The sequence below is a fragment of the Coregonus clupeaformis genome, chromosome 1 (genome assembly GCF_020615455.1).
Source record: "Coregonus clupeaformis isolate EN_2021a chromosome 1, ASM2061545v1, whole genome shotgun sequence".
NCBI classification, from domain to species: Eukaryota; Metazoa; Chordata; class Actinopteri; order Salmoniformes; family Salmonidae; genus Coregonus; species Coregonus clupeaformis.
Window position 1 is genome coordinate 76,267,975 of NC_059192.1, and position 27,381 is coordinate 76,295,355.

The 27,381-nt window shown below is 41.8% G+C and overlaps 2 protein-coding genes across 2 annotated transcripts in view; both read left to right on the forward strand.

Annotated features, from left to right (window-relative positions):
* The window catches only part of LOC121577065 (brain-specific angiogenesis inhibitor 1-associated protein 2-like protein 1), a 50,683-nt gene that overhangs the window by 8,982 nt on the left and 14,320 nt on the right, over positions 1–27,381 (forward strand). Inside the window, exons 4-8 of the mRNA XM_041890811.2 lie at positions 8,217–8,278; positions 10,825–10,896; positions 12,726–12,860; positions 23,184–23,336; positions 26,878–27,033. Coding sequence (XP_041746745.1) covers positions 8,217–8,278; positions 10,825–10,896; positions 12,726–12,860; positions 23,184–23,336; positions 26,878–27,033 — 578 coding nt within the window. The remainder of the gene's footprint in view (positions 1–8,216; positions 8,279–10,824; positions 10,897–12,725; positions 12,861–23,183; positions 23,337–26,877; positions 27,034–27,381) is intronic.
* Positions 453–1,661, forward strand: LOC121577070 (chromobox protein homolog 8-like). Its single transcript, XM_045224943.1, has 2 exons — positions 453–633; positions 1,435–1,661. The coding sequence occupies exons 1-2, from the start codon at positions 470–472 to the stop codon at positions 1,589–1,591; spliced, it is 321 nt and encodes a 106-aa protein (XP_045080878.1). The 5' UTR covers positions 453–469; the 3' UTR covers positions 1,592–1,661.

The window sequence follows — 27,381 nt, forward strand, 5'->3', positions numbered from 1 at the left end:
GAGTGGCCTAGCCAGTCTCCAGACCTTAACCCATAGAAAATCTATGGAGGGAGCTGAAGGTTCGAGTTACCAAACGTCAGCCTCGAAACCTTAATGACTTGGAGAAGATCTGCAAAGAGGAGTAGGACAGAATCCATCATGAGATGTGTGCAAACCTGGTGGCCAACTACAAGAAACGTCTGACCTCTGTGATTGCCAACAAGGGTTTTGCCACCAAGTACTAAGTCATGTTTTGCAGAGGGGTAAAATACTTATTTCCCTCATTAAAATGTAAATCAATTTGTAACTTTTTTGACATGAGTTTTTCTGGATTTTTTTGTTGTTATTCTGTCTCTCACTGTTCAAATAAACCTACCATTAAAATTATAGACTGATCATGTCTTTGTCAGTGGGCAAACGTACAAAATCAGCAGGGGATCAAATACTTTTTTCCCTCACTGTATAGCCTATAAACGAGGTTGAAGTAAACATGGAGCTATCCGCTGTTGGAGAGCGAGTCTTCACGGCCGAGTCCATCATCAAACGACGCATAAGAAGAGGTCGAATGGAATACCTTGTGAAATTGAATGGCTGGTCTAAAAAATATAGCACCTGTGAACTGGAGGAAAACATTCTAGATGCGCGCCTCTTCGCTGCATTCGAAGAGAGGGAGCGTGAAAGGGAGTTATTTGGGCCTAAGAAGAGGGGACCGAAGCCAGAGACATTTCTGCTGTAGGCCAAAGCGAAAGCCACAGCAAAGACTTATGAATGCAGAAGAGAAATGCCAAGGGAGATTCGTGTTTCATACCCCGTTCCAGAGCCTATGATTACACCGAGAGCTTGAGAGGGACTAAGGGCTGTCGTGCCCACAATCTTCCCCCCTAGCACGGTCAACCGAGGAGAGAGCGTGAGGGTCAGACCACCAGAGCCAGGGAGAAGGCCGCGACCTGCGCCTTCGCCCTCATTCATGGCTGAGGAATTTGTCAACATCCCTAAAAAACGGGGATCTAAACCCAAGTTATGTTTACGATTCAACATAGAGCCAGACAGCTGTCCAACAGAGGAGCCCGCAAAGAGGAGTCGGTTAGAGGAGCAACAGGCCCCATACGGTCTGTCTAAAATGTCCAGACATTGTCATCATAAAGGCGAAATATCTGAGAGAAGTGTCATCCAGTTGACGCGCAGGTTTCAAGAGGGAATGAGCATTGTGCCAAAATCAAACGATGCGCAAAGACGGGTGGGGACTGCGTCCCATCCTGGCACCCATAGCCACGACGGTAGACTCGTCCATAAGGCTAGACTCGATCACCAGAGCCGCAGGACTTTAGAATGCGCCGGGGGCATGTCTATCCCACACCCCAAACTGAAGCATGTGTCCAAAAACCATTTCTACGGAGCCAGTGACTCTTCTTCATCCATGCAACAGTCTAGGCCCATTGTCGTCGCCAAATCGCATGCATCGAGGAGTTCTGGAGAGCAGTCAGCGGTGTCTTGGAGGCCTCGTCTGGATAACGTTGAGAAGGTGGTGGTCACAGATGTGACAACAAACTTTTTGACAGTCACCATCAAAGAGAGCAGCACAGACAAAGGTTTTTTCAAAGATAAAAGATGACTTCATTTCAATATCTGCTTCACATAACATGACTAACAATGCAACAGCTATTTGTAAGAAGTTGGTAATCGCTTAATCATTATCATTTGTGATACATTTTCTATATCCAGAGTTGTATGTTTTAATATGTATTATGTCATAGTATTTAATGTAATAATGACCAAATTAAACATGTCTATATAGCCTATTTGAATATAATTTTTTGGTTAACTATTTCGTCTTTTCTATTTTCATTTAAACTTTTTAAATACATTCACAAAGTGCTACATTTCCTCATCTTCCAATGAGGCTATCAGTTAAGGCTGGTTTAAATGTGGTAGGCTATAGAGGTATAGGTCAGGCACATGTAATAGCTGTTATTTAATATAGCAATACAAACTTTCCCTAATGTTTCATGGCATTTTCTGTAAATGGTGAAAACTAGATTTTTTATGTAAAGTAGGCCTAATGTTAAAAAATATTTGGAAAAAACCTTCCATTATCAATAGCCTATTCTATGCAATAAATCGAGAGTATTCGTGTGAAAATGTATGTCAGATAAGGTTCAATGGACGATCTTTACCTAGAGTTAACAATTACCCTAACTGAAAAATGTATGCACTCACTAACTGTAAGTCGCTCTGGATAAGAGCGTCTGCTAAATGACTAAAATGTTAAATGTAGTCATTTAGCAGACGCTCTTATCCAGAGCGACTTACAGTTAGTGAGTGCATACATTTCCATACTGGCCCCCCGTGGGAATCGAACCCACAACCCTGGCGTTGCAAGTGCCATGCTCTACCAACTGAGCTACAGGGGACTATATACTTAAGTATCAAAAGTAAAAGTATAAATCATTAAGCAAACCAGATGGAATGATTTTCTTGTTTTTTAAATTTACAGATAGCCATGGGCACACTCCAACACCCAGACATAATTTACAAACGAAGCATTTGTGTTTAGTGAGTCCGCCAGATTAGATACAGTAGGGATGACTAGCGATTTTCTCTTGATAAGTGCGTGAATTGGACCAGTTCCCTGTCCTGCTAAGTATTCAAAATGTAACGAGTACATTATTTTCTTTAGGAATGTAGTGAAGTAAAATTAAAAGTTGTCCAAAATATAAATAGTAAAGTACAGTACTATTATTTTTACTTAAGTACTTTACACCAATGGTGATCACTGATCTGACATGAATTAACGATTCTTTCACAGGGGGTGCAGGGATTTTTTTTAAATGACCCAATGTAGATTTTTTCTGGTTTTAATTTCGAGCATTTAAATGGTTGGCTATTTGTTAGTCAACTTGTCTATAATAAGATACATACAGCTTCTCTTCTGTCATAACTTATTGCCTGCCTAAAGCAGTGCTCAACAGATTAATGTAATAAATCAATAGAATGAATGCATCAATAATCTGACATCAGTAATGTTTTCTCTTTCATTCTGCTTTCTTGTGGAGCGAGGACATTTAGGGGCCGGGGAGAAAATGCAAGATCCTTTAAATGCAAAATGTCAAAATTACATCAGTTTCACCAGTTTTAAGGAAACAAAAAGCTGTGAAAATGATCAAACATGTTTCTGATAAGATTTCAGTTAATCTTGGATGCATTTATGTGGTTGAAATACTGTCAGCTTCTATGTAACAGTGTCAATCACTGAAAAGGATTGCGATCCCTAACCTAGCGTTCGCATTCTCTCAAGAGATGCTGAATTAAATAAATCATATTTCTCCACTCCTGTTTCTGAGTCAAATTTACATTTTGTGTACGATTTTACTGCATGAAATACTTAATTCTGCAGGAGGTAATATTATATTCCGCTACATGTTTGAGGTTATAGGCCTATAGTCAGTGTCTAGATTTCAGTTATTTACATTAACTTTAAAAGTGCGCAAACTAGGGGGTGCACCGCACCCTTACTTCTGCTGTCCTTGGAATCCATGCTTTCACCAATCTATCCAAAATGTTTAAATCTATGAGAGGGAGTGCACACTTCATAAAGACAAGTGAGCAAGTGAACACTTCCTAGGGAGAATGATAGGGAGTCAGGAGACAGCCAGGGCCAATGGCTGCTCATTCACCCATGATGCCTCAGGCTTTCCGATCCTTTCCTTTCGCTCACCAAACAATCCCATGACCTCCCTAACCCCACACACCCTCCCTTGCCCCACACACTTGCTCTCTCCAGCATTTTTTTTAACCATGCCATTAACCTAATCTTCAAAGGACATACCCCAAACTATTTAATACAATTCCATATTGCATTCTGTCTCTTTTGTTCACTAAGCCTGTACTGTACAATACAACACAGAGACTGATATAGAACATATTATGTGATACATCCTTCTGGGAAATTTCTCCCTCACCCATCTCGTGACACATCGCTTAGCAAGTGCCAAATTATGGAATTCGGTATTTCGTAGTCTCTTCCTATGTCATTGTCAATACGTTTTATCTGCTTTTTTATCCCGTTTCTAAAGTCAGAGGCTCTAAACTCATGCCCTCCATGGGTGGGTTGCCTGAAGGATTGTCAATAGGGATTGTCAATAGGACATTACTGTCCATGCCTAAGTTAGTCTATTATATCCACTGTCTACTGTGGGTGTGTGTGTGCACGCCGTGTGTGCACGTTAGCTCTATGGGCCTGGAGCTGAGTGCCACCGATCTCTGATTCATATCCATGTAATATCAGAGGACAAAGACTTCCAACCATGGCAACATCACAACACTCACTCTCCCTACCTTTCTTTGGAATGTGTGGCTTCAAGATTGCGATATCGTCGGCCGTGACTCAGATAGGTGTTGTCCATTTTGCGTCAGACTCTTGCTGTGACATGATCCTGTAAGATTTATCCTTATTGTTTTATGAGTGACGACTATCTCAAAGTACAGCGTTACTATCTCAAAACTTAAAATGTCACTGCTTTGGTCGCTGTGCATTAGATCCTGTGTGGCTCAGTTGGTAGAGCATGGTGCTTGTAACGCCAGGGTTGTGGGTTTGATTCGCACGGGGGACCAGTGCGAAAAAATACTATAAAAATGCTACTGTAAGTTGCTCTGGATAAGAGTGTCTACTAAAACATAAATGCACATAGCTCAGTCAACCATAGATACAATGGTTTTGTCATGATTTAACTGGAGTAGAACCCAAATGCAGACAAGTACACCAAGCCAGAGAAGGTTTAACAGGTTTATTTACAATGTTCAATAAGTCCAGGTTTCCAATAATAGGGGAAGAGCAAGTCCAGGTTACAGGGAGGGTAACAGATCCAGGTCAGGGCAGGTGTGGTACCGTAATGTCCTAGTGTCCGTGGTGAGTCCAAAAGGGAGGTCCGGTAGTGGAGAGCAGGATGGTGGTGGCAGGAGTGAAGCGGAGGCAGGAGTCAGGTTCCCATAATATGGTCGTCTTGACTATGATCTGACGATGAGTGGCAAGTTTGACCGGGTCTTAAAGGCTGAGGTGATTATGGTGAATGAGCTGCAGCTGGAACCCTGACTCCCGCACACCAGACTTCACTCCTGCAATCAAGGACAGACAGAGGGGAGGGGGAGAGCAGAGAGAGCTACCTAGCAGCAGTAGGCCTAACAGGTTTGAGTTTACTTCAATGCTGTTAGTAATACCGGTATGTATTAATAACCTGAACAGATCACCTGTTGAAATCCATTGTAATTCGTCATCTTATAAAGTTATGTTTTTCAACACCATGTTTCCCTATTAGACTCTGATGAGGAAACGGCAGGTATACTGTTACCAGAGGCCTACACCGTTCATAAACTACATCACCTGGTAACAATGTGAAAGGTGTCGGGCATAGTTTTCTGTGCTATCAACACCACCATAAACCACAGAGGTTATAACACAGAGGTATAAGGATGTTTCTATAATAATGACCAAGTCGTTATTAAGTCACTGTAAAAACAGACATTATCACAATTAGACTATGGACACCACGTAACACTATCTGAAGACATCTGACACGGGGTGGTTTCACAAATGACCCACCACGAACAGACACAAAAAGTCAAGCTGTGAAGTCTTTGATTATAGTGGATGTAACTACGCTGAATGTAAGGCTAGTTTTATTAATTCTTATATTGTAGATGAAGCAGTGTTTGGAGATGTACACATACAGTTGAAGTCGGAAGTTTACATACACTTAGGTTGGAGTCATTAAAACTCGTTTTTCAACCACTACACAAATTTCTTGTTAACAAACTATAGTTGTGGCAAGTCGGTTAGGACATCTACTTTGTGCATGACACAAGTAATTATTCCAACAATTGTTTAAAGACAGATTATTTCGCTTATAATTCACTGTATCACAATTCCAGTGGGTCAGAAGTTTACATACACTAAGTTGACTGTGCCTTTAAACAGCTTGGAAAATTCCAGAAAATGATGTGGCTTTAGAAGCTTCTGATAGGCTAATTGACATAATTTGAGTCAATTGGAGGTGTACCTGTGGATGTATTTCAAGGCCTACCTTCAAACTCAGTGCCTCTTTTCTTGACATCAGGGAAAATCAAAAGAAATCAGCCAAGACCTGAGAAAAAAATGGTTCATCCTAGGGAGCAATTTCCAAACGCCTGAAGGTACCTCGTTCATCTGTACAAACAATAGTACGCAAGTATAAACACCATGGGACCATGCAGCCGTCATACCGCACAGGAAGGAGATGCGTTCTGTCTCCTAGAGATGAATGTACTTTGGTGCGAAAAGTGCAAATCAATCCCAGAACAACAGCAAAGGACCTTGTGAAGATGCTGGAGGAAACAGGTACAAAAGTATCTATATCCACAGTATAACGAGTCCTATATCAACATAACCTGAAAGGCCGCTCAGCACGGAAGAAGCCAATGCTCCAAAACCGCCATAAAAAAGCCAGACTACGGTTTGCAACTGCACATGGTGACAAAGATCGTACTTTTTGGAGAAATGTCCTCTGGTCTGATAAAACAAAAATAGAACTGTTTGGCCATAATGACCATTGTTATGTTTGGAGGAAAAAGGGGAACGCTTGCAAGCCGAAGAACACCATCCCAACCGTGAAGCACGGGGGTGGCAGCATCATGCTGTGGGGGTGCTTTGCTGCACGAGGGACTGGTGCACTTCACAAATAAATGGCATCATGAGGAAGGAAAATTACGTGGATATTTTGAAGCAACATCTCAAGACATCAGTCAGGAAGTTAAAGCTTGGTCACAAATGGGTCTTCCAAATGGACAATGACCCCAAGCATACTTCCAAAGTTGTGGCAAAATAGCTTAAGGACAACAACGTCAAGGTATTGGAGTGGCCATCACAAAGCCCTGACCTCAATCCTATAGAAAATTTGTGGGCAGAACTGAAAAAGCGTATGCGAGCAAGGAGGCCTACAAACCTGACTCAGTTACACCAGCTCTGTCAGGAGGAATGGGCCAAAATTCACCCAACTTATTGTGAGAAGCATGTGGAAGGCTACCCGAAACGTTTGACCCAAGTTAAACAATTTAAAGGCAATGCTACCAAATACTAATTGAGTGTATGTAAACTTCTGACCCACTGGGAATGTGATGAAAGAAATAAAAGCCAAAATAAATCATTCTCTGCTATTATTCTGACATTTCACATTCTTAAAATAAAGTGGTGATCCTAACTGGATTAAATGTCAGGAATTGTGAAAAACTGAGTTTAAATGTATTTGGCTAAGGTGTATGTAAACTTCCGACTTCAACTGTATACCTATCTATACAGTATTATGAACAATACTATGTATCCTTTACTGGGTACACTATTAGAAAAAAGGGTTCCAAAAGGGTTCTTCAGCTGTCCCCATAGGGGAATCCATTTTGGGTCCAGGTAGAACCCTTTTTGGTTGCAGGTAAAACTATTTTGGTATAAGAGTGTGCAAAGCTGTCATCAAGGCAAAAATGGTGGCTATTTGAAGAATCTCAAATATCAAATATATTTTGATTTGTTTAACACTTTTTTGGTTACTACATGATTCCATATGTGTTTATTCATAGTTTTGAAATCTTCACTATTATTCTACCATGTAGAAAATAGTAAAAATAAAGAAAACCCTTGAATGAGTAGGTGTTCTAAAACTTTTGACCGGCAGTAAAGCCCCCTTTACTGGCTCAAATAGCCGACCAATCAGCCTGTTACCAACCCTTAGTAAAAAATGGTGTTTCACCAGATACAATGCTATTTTACAGTAAACAAATTGACAACAGACTTTCAGCACGCTTATAGGGAAGGACATTCAACAAGCACTTTCACAAATGACTGAGGATTGGCTGAGATAAAGTTATGATAAAAATATTGTGGGGGCTGTTTTGTAAGACTTCAGTGTGGCTTTTGAAATTATCGATCATAGTCTGCTGCTGGAAAAACGTATGTGTTATGGCTTTACACCCCCTGCTATATTGTGGATAAATGTGAGGAAAAAGGGTCATAGATGTGCTCAGCATCTATGATGCAATAGTTTCCCTTAGCCTGGTTGTCTTACAGTTTCTGCATTGATTCAACACTGATGTATCCTGGCCTTGCCCAATAAGACAACAGCATGTTAACTAAAGCGGATATAGACTAGCAGGACTGTGACTGGCACCCAGGCTAGATGTCCCTTACCTGTGTATGATGTATGATCTGTTTTCTACAGGTGTGGTTCTGATGGAGATCTCTGAGGTGCACAGGAAGGTTCACCTGGAGCTGGAGGAGAACGTATGTTACTGTCACTTCTTCTCTTTAGTAAAATAGTCATTATTGTCACAAACTCTGATGCGGATGTGGTGCGAATCAATAGCAGGACACAGGAGCTCAGTTAATCCAGACTTTACTAGAAAATCCAAAATGATAACACGGGTCAAACAACCCGGAGGCGAAACATACGCCACAGTGCGTAAAGTACTCCCAAACCGAACTGCGCTCGAACAATAGTGCGACGGTAAAACAAAGAGAGTCTAGCAAACAGCACTGCACCAAGCGACAGGAAAACAATTACACACAACACAAGACAGAAACCACGAGAACTTATAGGACACATAATCAACACTAAACATGAACAGGTGTACTAAACAGACCAAACCAATCAAACATAGAAAACAAAGAACGGTGGCAGCTAGTACTCCGGAGAGGACGACCGCCGAAGCCTGCCCGAACAAGGAGGAGGAGCAGCCTCGGCCGAAACCGTGACAATTATTCTTTTTTTGTTATGTAATTACCATTTTACCATCTAATTGCTAATTTAGTGGCAGACTGAAGTCAAGGGTTACCATTCTCTTTGACCTGCATTGTGTGTTCATGTCCACCCACATCCATAGGTCCTCTCTATGCCAACTCTCTCTTTCTCACTGTGACTAGTCATTAGCAGGCCTCCCTTATCCTCTAAACACGCCCAGAACACAACAAAGCCTAGAGAGAAATGCCACCTAGACACAAGACTGTTACTACTTTTTTTGTCTTTTAGACCAGGGATGGGCAACTGGCAGCCTGCGATCAATTCCCAGCCCCCCATAAGGCAGTTTTTCATTTGTTATGTCAGTCACTGATTGTCACTCAATTAGCCCATGTCAGCAAAAAAAATTATAGATTGGTTAATTAGTCCAGCGGCTAGCTATGTAAACTTAGTAATCATGGTCTAATTACCGGCCCGGGGGCCCCCGTTGATTTTGCTAGTCTCACTCACATATCATATTAAAACCTGCAAACATTTATCTCCACGCTATAAAATACAGAATTGCAGGAAATTAGCTGTAAAACAGCACATTTTCCTCTCCGCCCCATGGCAAAATGTGTAGAATTGCATGAAATGAGTTATAGAATTGCAAAATCTTCTCTTGTTGCCACATTGCAAAATGTGTAGAATTTCACTGAATTAACTCTAAAACGTAAAAATGTTCTCTCTTCTGTCAAGAAGGGTGTGCTAAAATGTTTTGCTTTCAATTTGATGGTGGTGGGGGCCCATCCCTGTTTTAGACCATTTCTTTCATCTTGTGTTCTCTTGGCATGTCTGTTCGGTCTGTTCGGTCTCTAGTTGAGACCAGGGGGTGAGAGGCTTGGCATACTGTAGGAAGGCAAGTGACTCTGGTTAGTGTCACTGGTGACAAGAGCAAGACAACTAGCTCTTAGACAGGATAATTTCCAATCACTCACAATGTCTAATTTACAATACTATACTTCAGTCAGGTAGTCTAGACTGAAACAGGTGCATTCTGGTGTTTCTTCAACTTATATCGTACTTCTTCTGTGTTTTTATTCTATTTTCTATTATCATCTATATTATTATTATCACTGCATTGTTGCAAAAGAGCACTCCAGGTAAGAATTTCACTGTATGCCTACTTTTTTACACCTGTTGCCTCCTGTGCACGTGGCGAATAAACGTTGAAACTTAACTGAATTTAAGACGATTTGAATGATGGATATTGCATTCTCTGGAGTGATGAATCACGCTTCACCATCTGGCAGACCGACTGACAAATCTGGGTTTGGCGGATGCCAGGAGAACACTACCTGCCCGAATGCATAGTGCCAACTGTAAAGTTTGGTGGAGGAGGAATAGTGGTCTGGGGCTGTTTTTCATGGTGCGGGCTAGGTTCCAGTGAAGGGAAATCTTAATGCTACAGCATACATTGACATTCTAGACGATTCTGTGCTTCCAACTTTGTGGCAACAGTTTGGGAAGGCCCTTTCCTGTTTCAGCATGACAATGCCCCCGTGCACAAAGCGAGGTCCATACAGAAATGGTTTATCAAGATTGGTGTGGAAGAACTTGACTGGCCTGCACAGAGCCCTGAACTCAACCCCATCGAACACCTTTGGGATGAATTGGAATGGTGACTGCGAGCTAGGCCTAATCAGCCAACATCAGTGTCTGACCTCACTAATGCTCTTGTGGCTGAATGGAAGCATGTCTCCGGAGAAATGTTCCAATATCTAGTGGAAATCCATTCCAGAAGAGTGGATGCTGTTATAGCAGCAAAGGGGGGACCAACTCCATATTAATGCCCATGATTTTGGAATGAGATGTTCGTGTATCTGCAAGAGGGAAAGAAGGAGAAAGTAGTCAATGTTGAACTATTTGGATAGGTAGAAAAGACAGATCTGTTGTTGGAATTCCCCTCACTGCGAAAGCCAATGTCACTGCTACATTCCTCTGGCTCAGCCACACAACTGTTATCCTGATGTCACCATCTTGGTTATTATTGTCAAACGTTTATATTATTTTATATATTTGACTTGAACTAGATTGTTTCTTTTCTTTTCAGTTCAAGCAGTTCCACAAACAAATAATTTCTGAGCTGGAGAGGAAAACAGAGATGGATGTCAAATATATGACTGTAAGTACATTAACCACTGTAGGACCTTGGCAAGGGACAATCGAATAGTGTGTGAGTGTGTGTGTATGTAGGTGTCTACGTACAGTGCCTTCGGAAAGTATTCAGACCCCTTGACTTTTTCCACATTTTGTTACATTACAGCCTTATTCTAAAATGGATTAAATAAAAAAGAATCCTCAGCAATTTACACACAATACCCCATAATGACAAAGTGAAAACAGGTTTTTAGAAAGTTTTGCAAATGTATTAGAAATACAAAACAGAAATACCTTATTTACATAAGTATTGAGCTCAGGTGCATCCTGTTTCCATTGATCATCCTTGAGATGTTTCTACAACTTCATTGGAGTCCACCTGTTGTAAATTCAATTGATTGGACATGATTTGGAAAGGCACACACCTGTCTATATAAAGGTCCCACAGTTGACAGTGCGTGTCAGAGCAAAAACCAATCCATGAGGTCGAAGGAATTGTCCGTGGAGCTCTGAGACAGGATTGTGTCGAGGCACAGATCTGGGGAAGGGTACCAGAAAATGTCTGCAGCATTGAAGGTCCCCAAGAACACAGTGTCCTCCATCATTCTTAAATGGAAGAAGTTTGGAACCACCAAGACTCTTCCTAGAGCTGGCCGCCCGGCCAAACTGAGCAATTGGGGGAGAAGGGCCTTGGTCAGGGAGGTGACCAAGAACCCGATGGTCACTCTGACAGAGCTCCAAAGTTCCTCTGTGGAGATGGGAGAACCTTCCAGAAGGACAACCATCTCTGCAGCACGCCACCAATCAGGCCTTTATGGTAGAGTGGCCAGACGGAAGCCACTCTTCAGTAAAAGGCACATGGCAGCCCACTTGGAGTTTGCCAAAAGGGACCTAAAGACTCTCAGACCATGAGAAACAAGATTATCTGGTCTGATGAAACCACGATTGAACTCTTTGGCCAGAATGCCAAGCGTCACGTCTGGAGGAAACCTGGCACTATTCCTACGGTGAAGCATGGTGGTGGCAGCATCAAGCTGTGGGGACGTTTTTCAGCGGCAGGGACTGGGAGACTAGTCAGGATCGAGGCAAAGATGAATGGAGCAAAGTACAGAGAGATCCTTGATGAAAACCTGCTCCAGAGAGCTCAGGACCTCAGACTGGGGAGAAGGTTCACCTTCCAACAGGACAACGACCCAAAGCACACAGCCAAGACAACGCAGGAGTGGCTTCGGGACAAGTCTCTGAATGTCCTTGAGTGGCCCAGCCAGAGCCAAGACTTGAACCCGATCAAACATCTCTGGAAAGACCTGAAAATAGCTGTGCAGCAACGCTCCCCATCCAACCTGACAGATTGAGAGGATCTGCAGAGAAGAATGGGAGAAACTCCACAAATACAGGTGTGCCAAGCTTGTAGTGTCATACCCAAGAAGACTCAAGGCTGTAATCGCTGCCAAAGGTGCTTCAACAAAGTACTGAGTGAAGGGTCTGAATACTTGTGTAAATGTGATATTTCAGTTGTTTTTATTTATAAATTAGCAAACATTTCTAAAATCCTGTTTTTGCTTTCTCATTATGCGGTATTGTGTGAAGATTGATGAGAGAAAAAAAACTATCAATTTTAGAATAAGGCTGTAACCTAACAAAATGTGAAAAAAGTAAAGGGGTCTGAGTACTTTCCGAAGGCACTGTATGCAGGTGTGTGAGTACACACTTAAACATGGTCTCCTATCCCCTCCTCAATATCCCCTATCCCCGCCTCAATATCCTCTCTCCCCTCCTCAATATCCCCTCTCCTTGCATTCAGTAAAAGTCCTCTCCATCGAACTTATCTTATCCTCTGTATCTCTCATCCAGGCCACATTCAAGCGGTACCAGTCAGAGCACAAAATAAAGCAGGACTCTCTGGAGCGCTCTCAGACGGACCTGAAGAAGCTGCGGAGGAAGAGCCAGGGAAAACAAGCCACCAAGTACGAGATCAAGGAGAACGAGGTGAGACTAGAACCAGATCTTAATTAATCAAGGAGTACGAGGTGAGACTAGAACCTGATCTTAATTAATCAAAGAGAACGAGGTGAAACTAGAACCAGATCTTAATTAATCAAGGAGAACGAGGTGAGACTAGAACCAGATCATAATTCATCAAGGAGAACGAGGTGAGACTAGAACCAGATCATAATTCATCAAGGAGAACGAGGTGAGACTAGAACCAGATCTTAATTAATCAAGGAGAACGAGGTGAGACTAGAACCAGATCTTAGTTAATGAAGGAGAACGAGGTGAGACTAGAACCAGATCTTAATTAATCACTGCAAAATGACCACAAAAATCCCAAACAGATACTGTATAGTATTTCACAAAAACAGAATCATTTCAAACCTTGATTACATTGGGATACAATCACCTATACCTCTTTATTTATGAGTGGGAATATTTATTCCTAAATATATTCCTAAATTAAAATCACTTTCAGAAAACATGGGTGGCCAAATAAAATAACCTGAATTTGGCCCGCGGGCCACCTATTGGGGAACCCTGCCAAAGAGGATATCAAAGAAAGACGTTTATGAAGTTTGTCTTGAGAGTAAACCCAGGAAAAGTCATAGGCCCAGCTGGCTCCTTGATCTTGCCACACACCACAAGGAGGAAAAACCGTACATAAAAGTGAGAGGGTGGAAGGGAAATGAATACTAAACAATGTGCAGTATCACCACACCTATAGCTGTGGGCAGATTCTTTGTGTTAATGTCAAGTTGAGTGCCGTCACTGCCATGTCCCTTCGCATAAAACGAAAGGGATCAAATGCCTCTCATCACATTAGAATGGACAGTGTGTTTTTGTGAATGTGGGGAGTGGGAGCACTGTACACTCTAGCGTGAGGATTGTGCTCTCAAGTGTTGACTGGCCAAGGGTACAGCCCACTCTGGAGTATGAAGTGTGCACTTAGGAGTTGGTAGTTGGTCTGGAGTTGGTTGGTAGGATACACTCACTGACAGGCTTCACAGGGTGTAGTGGGACTGGGAAAGGGTGAAGAGTTTATACATTTAAAAATGTCCCCTTAAGTAGTGGTCCTCTGTAGCTCAGCTGGTAGAGCACGGCGCTTGTAACGCCAAGGTAGTGGGTTCGATCCCCGGGACCACCCATACACAAAAATGTATGCATGCATGACTGTAAGTTGCTTTGGATAAAAGCGTCTGCTAAATGGCATATTATTATTATAAGTAGAGTAGACTTGGAGTAGCTCAGTTGGTAGCGCATGGCGTTTGCAATGCCAGGGTTGTGGGTTTGATTCCCACGGGGGGCCAGTATGAAAAATGTATGCACTCACTAACTGTAAGTCGCTCTGGATAAGAGCGTCTGCTAAATGACTAAAATGTAAAATGAGTGGTGTCGGGTAGCATATTTAGCCACTAACAGTAATCAGAGAATGCACAGTAATAGTCTTCCTAACCAAATACTTATTTATTAAATCAATAGGACAAGGTGAGAGATGGGGCCTTGGAGATGCTGTCTGTTGCTGAAACCCACTCTGGTTTGATACAAGGCTGCCTGTGCAATAAGTCCTCTTCCACTCCTGCTTTATTGACCGGTTTAATCGGCCCGATGTTGATAAGTGTCAGTGTGTGAGCTGTGTTTATTTTTAGCAAGGGGCTCAATATATTGAGCTGCAACACATGTTCTATTATTATTCTGACTGAAATCCCAGAAGCACTAGCTAACTGGAGGTTTGGAAGAGGAGAATATTGTCTCACTCTATCCCAGAAGCGCTAGCTAACTGGAAGTTTGGAAGAGGAGAATCTTGTCTCTCTTTATCCCTGAAGCGCTAGCTAACTGGAGGTTTGAAAGAGGAGAATCTTGTCTCTCTCTATCCCAGAAGCGCTAGCTAACTGGAGGTTTGGAAGAGGAGAATCTTGTCTCTCTATATCCCAGAAGCGCTAGCTAACTGGGGGGTTGGAAGAGGAGAATCTTGTCTCTCTATATCCCAGAAGCGCTAGCTAACTGGAGGTTTGGAAGAGGAGAATCTTGTCTCTCTCTATCCCAGAAGCGCTAGCTAACTGGAGGTTTGGAAGAGGAGAATCTTGTCTCTCTATATCCCAGAAGCGCTAGCTAAGTGGAGGTTTGGAAGAGGAGAATCTTGTCTCTCTCTATCCCAGAAGCGCTAGCTAACTGGAGGTTTGGAAGAGGAGAATCTTGTCTCTCTATATCCCAGAAGTGCTAGCTAACTGGAGGTTTGGAAGAGGAGAATCTTGTCTCTCTCTATCCCAGAAGCGCTAGCTAACTGGAGGTTTGGAAGAGGAGAATCTTGTCTCTCTTTATCCCTGAAGCGCTAGCTAACTGGAGGTTTGAAAGAGGAGAATCTTGTCTCTCTCTATCCCAGAAGCGCTAGCTAACTGGAGGTTTGGAAGAGGAGAATCTTGTCTCTCTATATCCCAGAAGCGCTAGCTAAGTGGAGGTTTGGAAGAGGAGAATCTTGTCTCTCTCTATCCCAGAAGCGCTAGCTAACTGGAGGTTTGGAAGAGGATAATCTTGTCTCTCTATATCCCAGAAGTGCTAGCTAACTGGAGGTTTGGAAGAGGAGAATCTTGTCTCTCTCTATCCCAGAAGCGCTAGCTAACTGGAGGTTTGGAAGAGGAGAATCTTGTCTCTCTATATCCCAGAAGCACTAGCTAACTGGGGGTTTGGAAGAGGAGAATCTTGTCTCTCTCTATCCCAGAAGCGCTAGCTAACTGGAGGTTTGGAAGAGGAGAATCTTGTCTCTCTTTATCCCTGAAGCGCTAGCTAACTGGAGGTTTGAAAGAGGAGAATCTTGTCTCTCTCTATCCCAGAAGTGCTAGCTAACTGGAGGTTTGGAAGAGGAGAATCTTGTCTCTCTATATCCCAGAAGCGCTAGCTAACTGGGGGTTTGGAAGAGGAGAATCTTGTCTGACTCTATCCCAGAAGCGCTAGCTAACTGGGGGTTTGGAAGAGGAGAATCTTGTCTCTCTCTATCCCAGAAGTGCTAGCTAACTGGAGGTTTGGAAGAGAAGAATCTTGTCTCTCTATATCCCAGAAGCGCTAGCTAACTGGAGGTTTGGAAGAGGAGAATCTTGTCTCTCTCTATCCCAGAAGCGCTAGCTAACTGGAGGTTTGGAAGAGGAGAATCTTGTCTCTCTCTATCCCAGAAGCGCTAGCTAACTGGAGGTTTGGAAGAGGAGAATCTTGTCTCTCTATATCCCAGAAGTGCTAGCTAACTGGAGGTTTGGAAGAGGAGAATCTTGTCTCTCTCTATCCCAGAAGCGCTAGCTAACTGGAGGTTTGGAAGAGGAGAATCTTGTCTCTCTATATCCCAGAAGCGCTAGCTAACTGGGGGTTTGGAAGAGGAGAATCTTGTCTCTCTCTATCCCAGAAGCGCTAGCTAACTGGAGGTTTGGAATAGCATAATTTTGTCTCTCTTTATCCCTGAAGCGCTAGCTAACTGGAGGTTTGAAAGAGGAGAATCTTGTCTCTCTCTATCCCATAAGCGCTAGCTAACTGGAGGTTTGGAAGAGGAGAATCTTGTCTCTCTATATCCCAGAAGCGCTAGCTAACTGGGGGTTTGGAAGAGGAGAATCTTGTCTGACTCTATCCCAGAAGCGCTAGCTAACTGGGGGTTTGGAAGAGGATAATCTTGTCTCTCTCTATCCCAGAAGTGCTAGCTAACTGGAGGTTTGGAAGAGGATAATCTTGTCTCTCTATATCCCAGAAGCGCTAGCTAACTGGAGGTTTGGAAGAGGAGAATCTTGTCTCTCTCTATCCCAGAAGCGCTAGCTAACTGGAGGTTTGGAAGAGGAGAATCTTGTCTCTCTATATCCCAGAAGCGCTAGCTAACTGGAGGTTTGGAAGAGGAGAATCATGTCTCTCTATATCCCAGACGCGCTAGCTAACTGGGGGTTTGGAAGAGGAGAATCTTGTCTCTCTCTATCCCAGAAGCGCTAGCTAACTGGAGGCTTGGAATAGGAGAATTTTGTCTCTCTTTATCCCTGAAGCGCTAGCTAACTGGAGGTTTGAAAGAGGAGAATCTTGTCTCTCTCTATCCCAGAAGCGCTAGCTAACTGGAGGTTTGGAAGAGGAGAATCTTGTCTCTCTATATCCCAGAAGCGCTAGCTAACTGGAGGTTTGGAAGAGGAGAATCTTGTCTGACTCTATCCCAGAAGCGCTAGCTAACTGGGGGTTTGGAAGAGGAGAATCTTGTCTCTCTCTATCCCAGAAGTGCTAGCTAACTGGAGGTTTGGAAGAGGAGAATCTTGTCTCTCTATATCCCAGAAGCGCTAGCTAACTGGAGGTTTGGAAGAGGAGAATCTTGTCTCTCTCTATCCCAGAAGCGCTAGCTAACTGGAGGTTTGGAAGAGGAGAATCTTGTCTCTCGATATCCCAGAAGCGCTAGCTAACTGGAGGTTTGGAAGAGGAGAATCTTGTCTCTCTCTATCCCAGAAGCGCTAGCTAACTGGAGGTTTGGAAGAGGAGAATCTTGTCTCTCTATATCCCAGAAGTGCTAGCTAACTGGAGGTTTGGAAGAGGAGAATCTTGTCTCTCTCTATCCCAGAAGCGCTAGCTAACTGGAGGTTTGGAAGAGGAGAATCTTGTCTCTCTATATCCCAGAAGCGCTAGCTAACTGGAGGTTTGGAAGAGGAGAATCTTGTCTCTCTCTATCCCAGAAGCGCTAGCTAACTGGAGGTTTGGAAGAGGAGAATCTTGTCTCTCTATATCCCAGAAGCGCTAGCTAACTGGAGGTTTGGAAGAGGAGAATCTTGTCTCTCTCTATCCCAGAAGCGCTAGCTAACTGGAGGTTTGGAAGAGGAGAATCTTGTCTCTCTATATCCCAGAAGTGCTAGCTAACTGGAGGTTTGGAAGAGGAGAATCTTGTCTCTCTCTATCCCAGAAGCGCTAGCTAACTGGAGGTTTGGAAGAGGAGAATCTTGTCTCTCTATATCCCAGAAGCGCTAGCTAACTGGAGGTTTGGAAGAGGAGAATCTTGTCTCTCTCTATCCCAGAAGCGCTAGCTAACTGGAGGTTTGGAAGAGGAGAATCTTGTCTCTCTATATCCCAGAAGTGCTAGCTAACTGGAGGTTTGGAAGAGGAGAGTCTTCTCTCTCTCTCTATTCAATTTCATGATCTCTTCTTAATGGCTTCTTGGTTGTAATCTTGTTGTTAACCATCTTTGTTTCAGCATGTATATTATATTTGCCTATGAATGGCACCATTTAAAAAGAAGGCTGTAATCTAGTCTGATATTGGTAAAACTAATAGACAGTAATGTATTGTGGCTTGCTATGTGGACAGAAACTCCCTCCTCTTATGTAGTGTGAATGGTTTGTCACTGTCCTATGAATATGATACCTGTTGATTAGATAAGGGCCAACCCATACACACTTAGTAGACATGTATCAGACTGTATTTAGTTTTGATCTACTGTGATCTACTGTGATCTAATGTGGTTCAGTTGAAATGGATAGAAATGGATGAAAAAGAAAACAACCTGCTCACTCCAAAGTAATGCATAAATACCTTTTAATAGAAAGATGAAGTAGCATGGATCTGTAATGGAATTTCCCCACATCTGTATTTTTCAAACCTCTACAGGAGAGCACACCTTACACCGGTTTTAAGGTCTCTGCACTGGCTGCCTGTGAGTTTTAGAATTCATTTTAAGATTCTTCTATTGGTTTTTTAATCAATCCACGATTGTGCACCCCAATACATATCAGACATGCTTTTAAGTTATGTACCCAGTAGGTCCCTCAGGTCCTCTGGCACTGGCCTTTTAACTATCCCAAAGCCTTGGACCAAGAGGCATGGAGAGGCAGCCTTTAGTTACTATGCCCCCAGCCTCTGGAATAGCCTGCCAGAGAACCTGAGGGGGGCCGAAACTGTGGACATATTTAAAAGAGTTCTTAAAACAAACCTTTAGCTTTGCTTTTCCTTAGGGTGCTTTTTAGTCATTCAGTTTTTATAGTTATTATTTTGTATTTTCTGTCCTCTTATGTTTGTGTAGTAAATATTTCCGTTTTTATTTTCATTGTTTTTATTAGTTTTTTTCCTTTGAAGCACATTGCGTTGCATTCCATGTCTGAAATGAATAAAGCTTGATTTGATTTGATTTGCTGCAACACCTGAGCTCAATTCATTCTCTCTCCGTATGTCTGTCACTCTCTCTTCCTCCCCTCTCTCTTTCTCAGTCTTCCAGTCTTCTCAGTCTTCCAGTCTTCTCAGTATTCCAGTCATCTCAGTCTTCCGGTCATTTCAGTCATACAGTCTTCTCAGTCTTCCAGTGATTGTTTGCAGTAGAAATGAAGCTTCATAGTTTAGGCAGCGTGGCCCCATCATTAGGGGAAGAGAGAGAAAGAGAGTGAGAGAGAGAGAACTAGAGAGGCTACACATTTAAAGGAGGGTCTGTGACTCCACCGCGAAACAAGAACCCTAGAGACTAATCGTCTTTCACTGTCATCATGACAACTGGAAAAAGGGGAGAGAGGGGAGGAGGGGAGGAGGGTGAAACAGAGGGTGAGAGTTGTTTCAAAGAGGAACTGAGCTTTGTCTGTGTGTGATCAGTTCCGTGGTCTGCTCTGTTAAGGTGTTTCAATACTGAGTCAATCCCTGGGAAGGCGGGTGTACTGCGTCCCAAATGGCACCCTATTCCCTATATAGTGCACTACTTTTGACCATACACTACATTGGGAAAAGGGGGCCATTTGGGATGCAGACACAGGTTCATTCTGCAGAGTTATTGATAGGGATGATGGATTAACAACAGGGGATGAGATGGAGACAGACAGAGCAGGGACTTTGATTAGAAATCTCATTATTCAACATAAGCTCAAACGTGACCTGAACAGTTAAGCAAGCCGCTTTTTTCTGAGCATGCAATTACAACCTTACTGAATGGTTTAACAGTCAGTCTCCTCATCAGTACCCTTACGGAAAGAACACATGATTTAACATGGAATATCGTGTTTTTGGAACACTTTATATGTGATGATATTTCACATATGGATTTTCACAAGTAATCACATAACCTTCCACATCTGGATTCACGTGAGAATGTCACATTCGTTTAAGGATGGGTCAGACCAAGGCGCAGCGTGATATGCATACATGTTTATTACAACGATAAACACACAAACAAAACAACAAACCAACGAAACGTGAAGTCCTCAGGCTAAACACAAAACAAGCCTCTACACGGAACAAGATCCCACAACTAATGATTGCCAATATGCTACTAAAGTATGATCCCCAATCAGAGAGAATGAGCGACAGCTGCCTCTGATTGGGAACCACACCCGGCCAACATAGAAATACACAACCTAGAATAAGAACATAGAAAATACAACATAGAACTCCACCCCCTGACTCAACATACTAGAGTCCCATAAGTCAGGGCGTGACAGAGAATTCAAACAAACACACACAGTGTTTTAACATACATATTTGACACACTTTATTGTGTATGTTTATTTACAAAGTAATTATTATTCAACATGTTCTTACCTGGGATTTGAACCCACAACCTCTTGGTTCACAGCATTCCGATCTTCCTGCTACGCCACCATGTCTGTATCAGTAACTGATTTCACCTGTATTCCTACACTTTAGACTTTAAATACATCTCAGCGTTGTTGAAAATACACTCAAGAAAAACTATTATATTTATCATAATGATTCAGGAGTAACATTAAAACAGAATAATATGCCCCACCAACATTAGACAACTATACAAAAAACCCTCAAATTGCTGAAATAAGTAAATAAAATCAATGATGAGAGAATAGTCAGAATAACTGATAACTAAAATAGCAGTGCAGATGGCACTCTGTTGCTAAGTGCAGAGATGTACTATAGGTAATGAATGTTTAGGGGGATGCTACAGACTTGATGGTGCAGCAGATCAGCATACCTCAAATCCCAGGTCATAGTTTAGCAGAACAGTGATAACACATGGAATATTTGGGGGCATGGTCTAACATCTGTTGTATTTCTGCCAACCGTCAGTGGAACTGTTGTACCTGTTTAAGTGGTTTTATGTTGAACACCTCTTTTAAAATTGTCAGATCTGCAGTCTTTGTAAGAACTTGTGACAATCAAGAGCTGTACTGTTAAGAGGTTGCTGAACATTTTCCAGTAGCTTAATGGCAGTGTGTTCACAGGAAGGTAATTATTAAATTTCAATAACTTAGTGTTAACTACAGTAGTTAGAGGTGGGTTATTGTAAAATGCAAAGGAACTTACTGTAGCTGATCCATCACACTCACTGTCCTTACAGTCTGGCAGGAAAGTGTGTATTACAATTACAGGCTCACTACTATAAGGAAATATTGTATGTTTCTTTGGAATCACATACAGTTTTGTCAGCCTTTACCTGACTGTGTAGAAGCTTAATGTTTATGAACAGAGCACATTAACTGGGATGACATTCCCACTCATGGGAGACCAAAAAGAGCTAGCTGAAAGCCACGCCTCGAATAAGCCACGCCTGCAATCTTCTGATAGGCTGCCGCTGTTACAGTATGCTGACAATCAACAATTGATGTGCATGTTGTCAACAGAAGAGTCAGTGAAGGCACAGTAGGTTACTGGCAAGGAGTGCTAGTGGCAGCAAGTGTCCTGTAGGTTACAGGCAACATTTTTCCAGTAAGTTGTGACTTTTACAATAACTTACTGACAAGTAGTTTCCAGTTAAGAAATGACAAAATCACAGCAACTTCTGGCAACAAGTTGACATTAAGTTATTGTAAAATGCACAAAAACCTCTTCCCAGTGCAGCTCATTACTGACATATTCTCTTACAAAGTTTGCAGAACACACAGTGTCAAAGGAGGTGCTCTACTTGCATGGGCATAACCATCAAACACGTAAACTGAGGGTTGGCACAAATACACATATATTTGACCACGCCCCCCAAATATGCTAAGGAGCCCAACAGTACATTGCCCCCACCTATCAACGCGCAGTGATGATCGTACCTTATATTCAAAATATTGGGTAGAAAAATGTCCCATTATAATTACAAGGTACCAAACTGTACCGTGTGAGTTCATATTTGTATACCCCAGGGAACAACACTGTAGCATAACCTAACCATACCCTTATTTTTCAGTATGTTCCAAGCAATTAGTATGAACCTGGTGGCACTGCAGAAACTTTGACGCACTTCCCACCAAGAGGTTGTAAGTTCAAATCCATAAAGATTTGTGTCCTTGAGCAGTGCTAGTTTTACGTTGGTGTTGATAATTTGACAATTATTTACTTGATTCTGGGCAGCTTTTAGCAAAGTGCAGAAATGCATTATTGCCAATAGGTCTGTGGCCATATCTCTTTCATGCTCACAGATCTTGTGGTGTAGCTGTACTGTAGCAGGACATTACAGGTTGCTAGTGACCAAGAGGTTATGAGTCCCAACTGTCGTCACAGTACAATATTTTTATTTACTTGATTTTTACTGCAACTTTAGGCAAAGTGCAGAAATGTATTCTTGCCAATCTCCATTATGTCCACAGGAACTTCAGGTAGCTAGCAACCAAGAGGCTGTGAGTTCAAATCCCAAGTGAGGTTGAGTCCCAAGTAATCAGCATACAGCAGCATAATGTCCATTAACATTAATACCTTAATTTAGCTGTAAAAATACAGTAACTAGTTGTAGATTTTTACCACAACTAGACAAAAACCTCCAGAGGACCATGACACAATGTTCTAAAAACGTCCTTGGGGATGTCCCTGGAATAAACCCAGGAACTAGACGAAACCTACTGGGGACCATTACTGTTTAAATGTAATGAATGTCAATTATGCCTTTCAATGTAAAATATTCTAAATGACATTTGTCACCTGGGTTTTCACGTGCTCAAATGTTGTCACAGTAATATAGTGTAGTGTCATATGTTGAGATTTTGCATCCCCATGTTGTCACATTTATTTCACAGAGATCATGTTCTCATGTGTTATTACATGTTGCTTCACATGTTGTCACATGTTATCACATTCATTTCACATTAAATCACGAGATCACGTGTTCACGTGAAATTCATGTGTTTTTTCCGTAAAGGGTATTTGGAGACAATCTCAGACATATACTGTTAACAGTAATGACCTGTCCCCCCCTCCCCCAGTATCTAACCCTAAATGACCTGTCCCCCCCCAGTATCCAACCCTTAATGACCTGCCCCCCAGTATCTAACCTTAATGACCTGTCCCCTCCTTCTCCCCCTAGTATCTAACCCTTAATGACCTGTCCCCCCAGTATCTAACCCTTATTGCCCCCCCCTTTACTGACCTGTCTCCCTCCCCTCCTCTTGCCCTCAGTGTATGGCGACCATCTCGTCACGGCAGAGTGACATGCAGAAGTTCATCGCTGACGGCTGCAGAGAGGCTCTCCTGGAGGAAAAGAGACGATTCTGCTTCCTGGTCGACAAACACTGCACGTTCTCTTACCATGTCACCGCCTTCCACGAGAAGGTACTGCAGTACTGCACGGATGGGTCATTTAGTTAACCTTTAGTTAACCTTTAATTCTTTAGTTAACCTCTAGTCCTTCAGTCCTTTAGTTAATCTTTAGTTCTTTAGTTAACCTTTAGTTAACCTTTAGTTAACCTTTAGTTATTTAGTTAACCTTTAGTCCTTTAGTTAACCTTTAGTTAACCTTTAGTTATTTAGTTAACCTTTAGTCCTTTAGTTAACCTTTAGTTAACCTTTAGTTATTTAGTTAACCTTTAGTTATTTAGTTAACCTTTAGTCCTTTAGTTAACCTTTAGTTAACCTTTAGTTCTTTAGTCCTTTAGTTCAACTTGAGTTAACCTTTAGTCCTTTAGTTAACCTTTAGTTATTTAGTTCTTTAGTTCTTTAGTTAACCTTTAGTCCTTTAGTTAACATTTAGTCCTTTAGTCCTTTAGTTAACCTTTAGTCCTTTAGTTAACCTTTAGTTATTTAGTTATTTAGTTAACCTTTAGTCCTTTAGTTAACCTTTAGTTATTTAGTTAACCTTCAATCCTTTAGTTAACCTTTAGTTAACCTTTAGTTATTTAGTTAACCTTTAGTCCTTTAGTTAACCTTTAGTTAACCTTTAGTTAATCTTTAGTTATTTAGTTAACCTTTAGTTATTTAGTTAACCTTTAGTCCTTTAGTTAACATTTAGTTAACCTTTAGTTATTTAGTTAACCTTTAGTCCTTTAGTTAACCTTTAGTTAACCTTTAGTTCTTTAGTCCTTTAGTTCAACTTGAGTTAACCTTTAGTCCTTTAGTTAACCTTTAGTTCTTTAGTTCTTTAGTTCTTTAGTTAACCTTTAGTCCTTTAGTTAACCTTTAGTCCTTTAGTCCTTTAGTTAACCTTTAGTTAACCTTTAGTTAATCTTTAGTTATTTAGTTAACCTTTAGTTATTTAGTTAACCCTTAGTCCTTTAGTTAACCTTTAGTTAACCTTTAGTTATTTAGTTAACCTTTAGTTATTTAGTTAACCTTCAATCCTTTAGTTAACCTTTAGTTAACCTTTAGTTATTTAGTTAACCTTTAGTCCTTTAGTTAACCTTTAGTTAACTTTTAGTTAATCTTTAGTTATTTAGTTAACCTTTAGTTATTTAGTTAATCTTTAGTCCTTTAGTTAACCTTTAGTTAACCTTTAGTTATTTAGTTAACCTTTAGTCCTTTAGTTAACCTTTAGTTAACCTTTAGTTAATCTTTAGTTATTTAGTTAACCTTTAGTTATTTAGTTAACCTTTAGTCCTTTAGTTAACATTTAGTTAACATTTAGTTATTTAGTTAACCTTTAGTTCTTTAGTTAACCTTGTCTTAAAGGTAGAATCAGTGATATGGCATCATCATACACAGCGAGGAGAATTCCTACTTAGTCACATCAACAACAACAGACACTATTGGTTGTCCTAGATTTGTGCCCTCCCTTGAGGCATCATGCCCACCTTGGGGTTTAAATGGCTGCTCCTCCCAACCTGGCCATATAAGTCACTGGTTACCAGTGTTGGGATTAAAATGGATTACATTTTTATTTTTTTTCTCTCATCAATCTACACACAATAACCCATAATGACAAAGCAAAAACAGGTTTTTATAATGTTTTGCTAATTTATAAAAAATAAAAAATGGAAATATGACATTTACATAAGTATTCAGACCCTTTACTCAGTACTTTGTTGAAGCACCTTTGGCAGCGATTACAGCATCGAGTCTTCTTGGGTATGATGGTACAAGCTTGGTACACCTGTATTTGGGGAGTTTCTCCCATTAATCTCTGCAGATCCTCTCAAACTCTGTCAGGTTGGATGGGGAGCGTGGCTGCACAGCTATTTTCAGGTCTCTCCAGAGATGTTAGATCGGGTTCAATCCCAGGCTGTGGCTGGGCCACTCAAGGACATTCAGAGACTTGTCCCGAAGCCACTCCTGCGTTGTCTTGGCTGTGTGCTTAGGGTCGTTGTCCTGTTGGAAGGTGAACCTTCGCACCAGTCTGAGGTTCTGAGAGCTCTGGAGCAGGTTTTCATCAAGGATCTCTCTGTACTTTGCTCCATTCATCTTTCCCTCGATCCTGACTAGTCTCCCAGTCCCTGCCGCTGAAAAACATCCCCACAGCATGATGCTGCCACCACCATGCTTCACCGTAGGGATGGTGCCAGGTTTCCTCCAGATGTGACGCTTGGCATTCAGACCAAAGAGTTCCATCTTGGTTTTATCAGACCAGAGAATCTTGTTTCTCATGGTCTGAGAGTCTTTAGGTGCTTTTTGGCAAACTCCAAGTGGGCTGCCATGTGCCTTTTACTGAGGAGTGGCTTCCGTCTGGCCACTCTAGCATAAAGGCCTGATTGGTGGCGTACTGCAGAGATGGTTGTCCTTCTGGAAGGTTCTCCCATCTCCACAGAGGAACTCTGGAGCTCTGTCAGAGTGACCATCGGGTTCTTGGTCACCTCCCTGACCAATGCCCTTCTCCCCCGATTGCTCAGTTTGGCTGGGTGGCCAGCTTTAAGAAGAGTCTTGGTGGTTCCAAACTTCTTCCATTTAAGAACGATGGAGGCCACTGTGTTCTTGGGGACCTCGTCACAATCCTGTCTCGGAGCTCTACGGACAATTCCTTTGACCTCATGTCTTGGTTTTTGCTCTGACATGCACTGTAAACTGTGGGACCTTATATAGACAGGTGTGTCTTTCCAAATCATGTCCAATCAATTGAATTTACCACAGGTGGACTCCAATCAAGTTGTAGAAACATCTCAAGGATGATCAATGGAAAGAGGATGCACCTGAGCTCAATTTCGAGTCTCATAGCAAAGGGTCTGAATACTTATGTAAATAAGGTATTTCTGTTTTTTATTTGTAATACATTTGCAAACATTTCGAAAAAAAACTGTTTTCGCGTCGTCATTATGGGGTATTGTGTGGTGATTGCTGAGGATTATTTTTTATTTAATGCATTTTAGAATAAGGCTGTAACGTAACAAAATGTGGAAAAAGTCAAGGGGTCTGAATACTTTCCGAAGGCACTGTATACTGTAGGCTTACATCTGTACAGATTTAATGTATTTTCATTCAGTATCTTTCTCTCGAGCCACCAGTTCTGGTTATAGACCGCACGTACACAGACCCATAGAGATGTATAGAGGGCACACTTGCCACTAGACGGGAAATCCCTCTATGGGCTTTGCTATCACAGAAGCAATCAATGGCAAAGATCAGAGGTGCACCCTCTATACCTTTCTATGGGCAGCAGCTGTCATGACATTTCTCCAAACAGCCTTTCTCCGCTTGCTTGAGAACTGCTCGAGAACTAAATGAGGAAACAAGTCGATATCGGATCATGGAATCACCCACCCGGTAGAGAAATGATTCTGAAAGTACATTGTTTGACAAAGTAACTGTAGTAATATTACCCAATTTGAAAAAGTAACACGTGACTTTACTCCATTACTCGTAAAAGTAACGCGTTACCCCCAACACTGCTGGTTATGAATGCTTTATAAGCTTTATTATGCCTTTATAACCTGTCTGTGTCTATCTGTAGGCCAAAGAGCTGCTGGCAGTGAAGCTGCCCAGCTGGCAGGATACATGCAAAGATGCCACCAAGGTCCCCGACACAGTATTGACCATGCTAGAGGGGCTCCGCACCCCCGTGTCTGGGACCCCAGAAGCCTCTCCTCTCGTCGAACACTACAACAGGGTGAGTGGGACGTCAGATTGTGATGTTATGGCAGTTATTACATTGTTGTTACAATATTATTACAAGAGAAGGACAACATATAATCATTCACCTCTTTGCTTGGTTTCAAGACTTGCCTCTTCTCATAAATGTGACCGACTGGCTCGATTCGGTCTTACAGTTGAAGTCGGAAGTTTACATACAACTTAGCCAAATACATTTAAACTCAGTTTTTCACAATTCCTGACATTTAATCCTAGTAAAAATTCCCTGTCTTAGGTCAGTTAGGATCACCACTTTATTTTAAGAATGTGAAATGTCAGAATAATAGTAGAGAGAATGATTTATTTCAGCTTTTATTTATTTCAT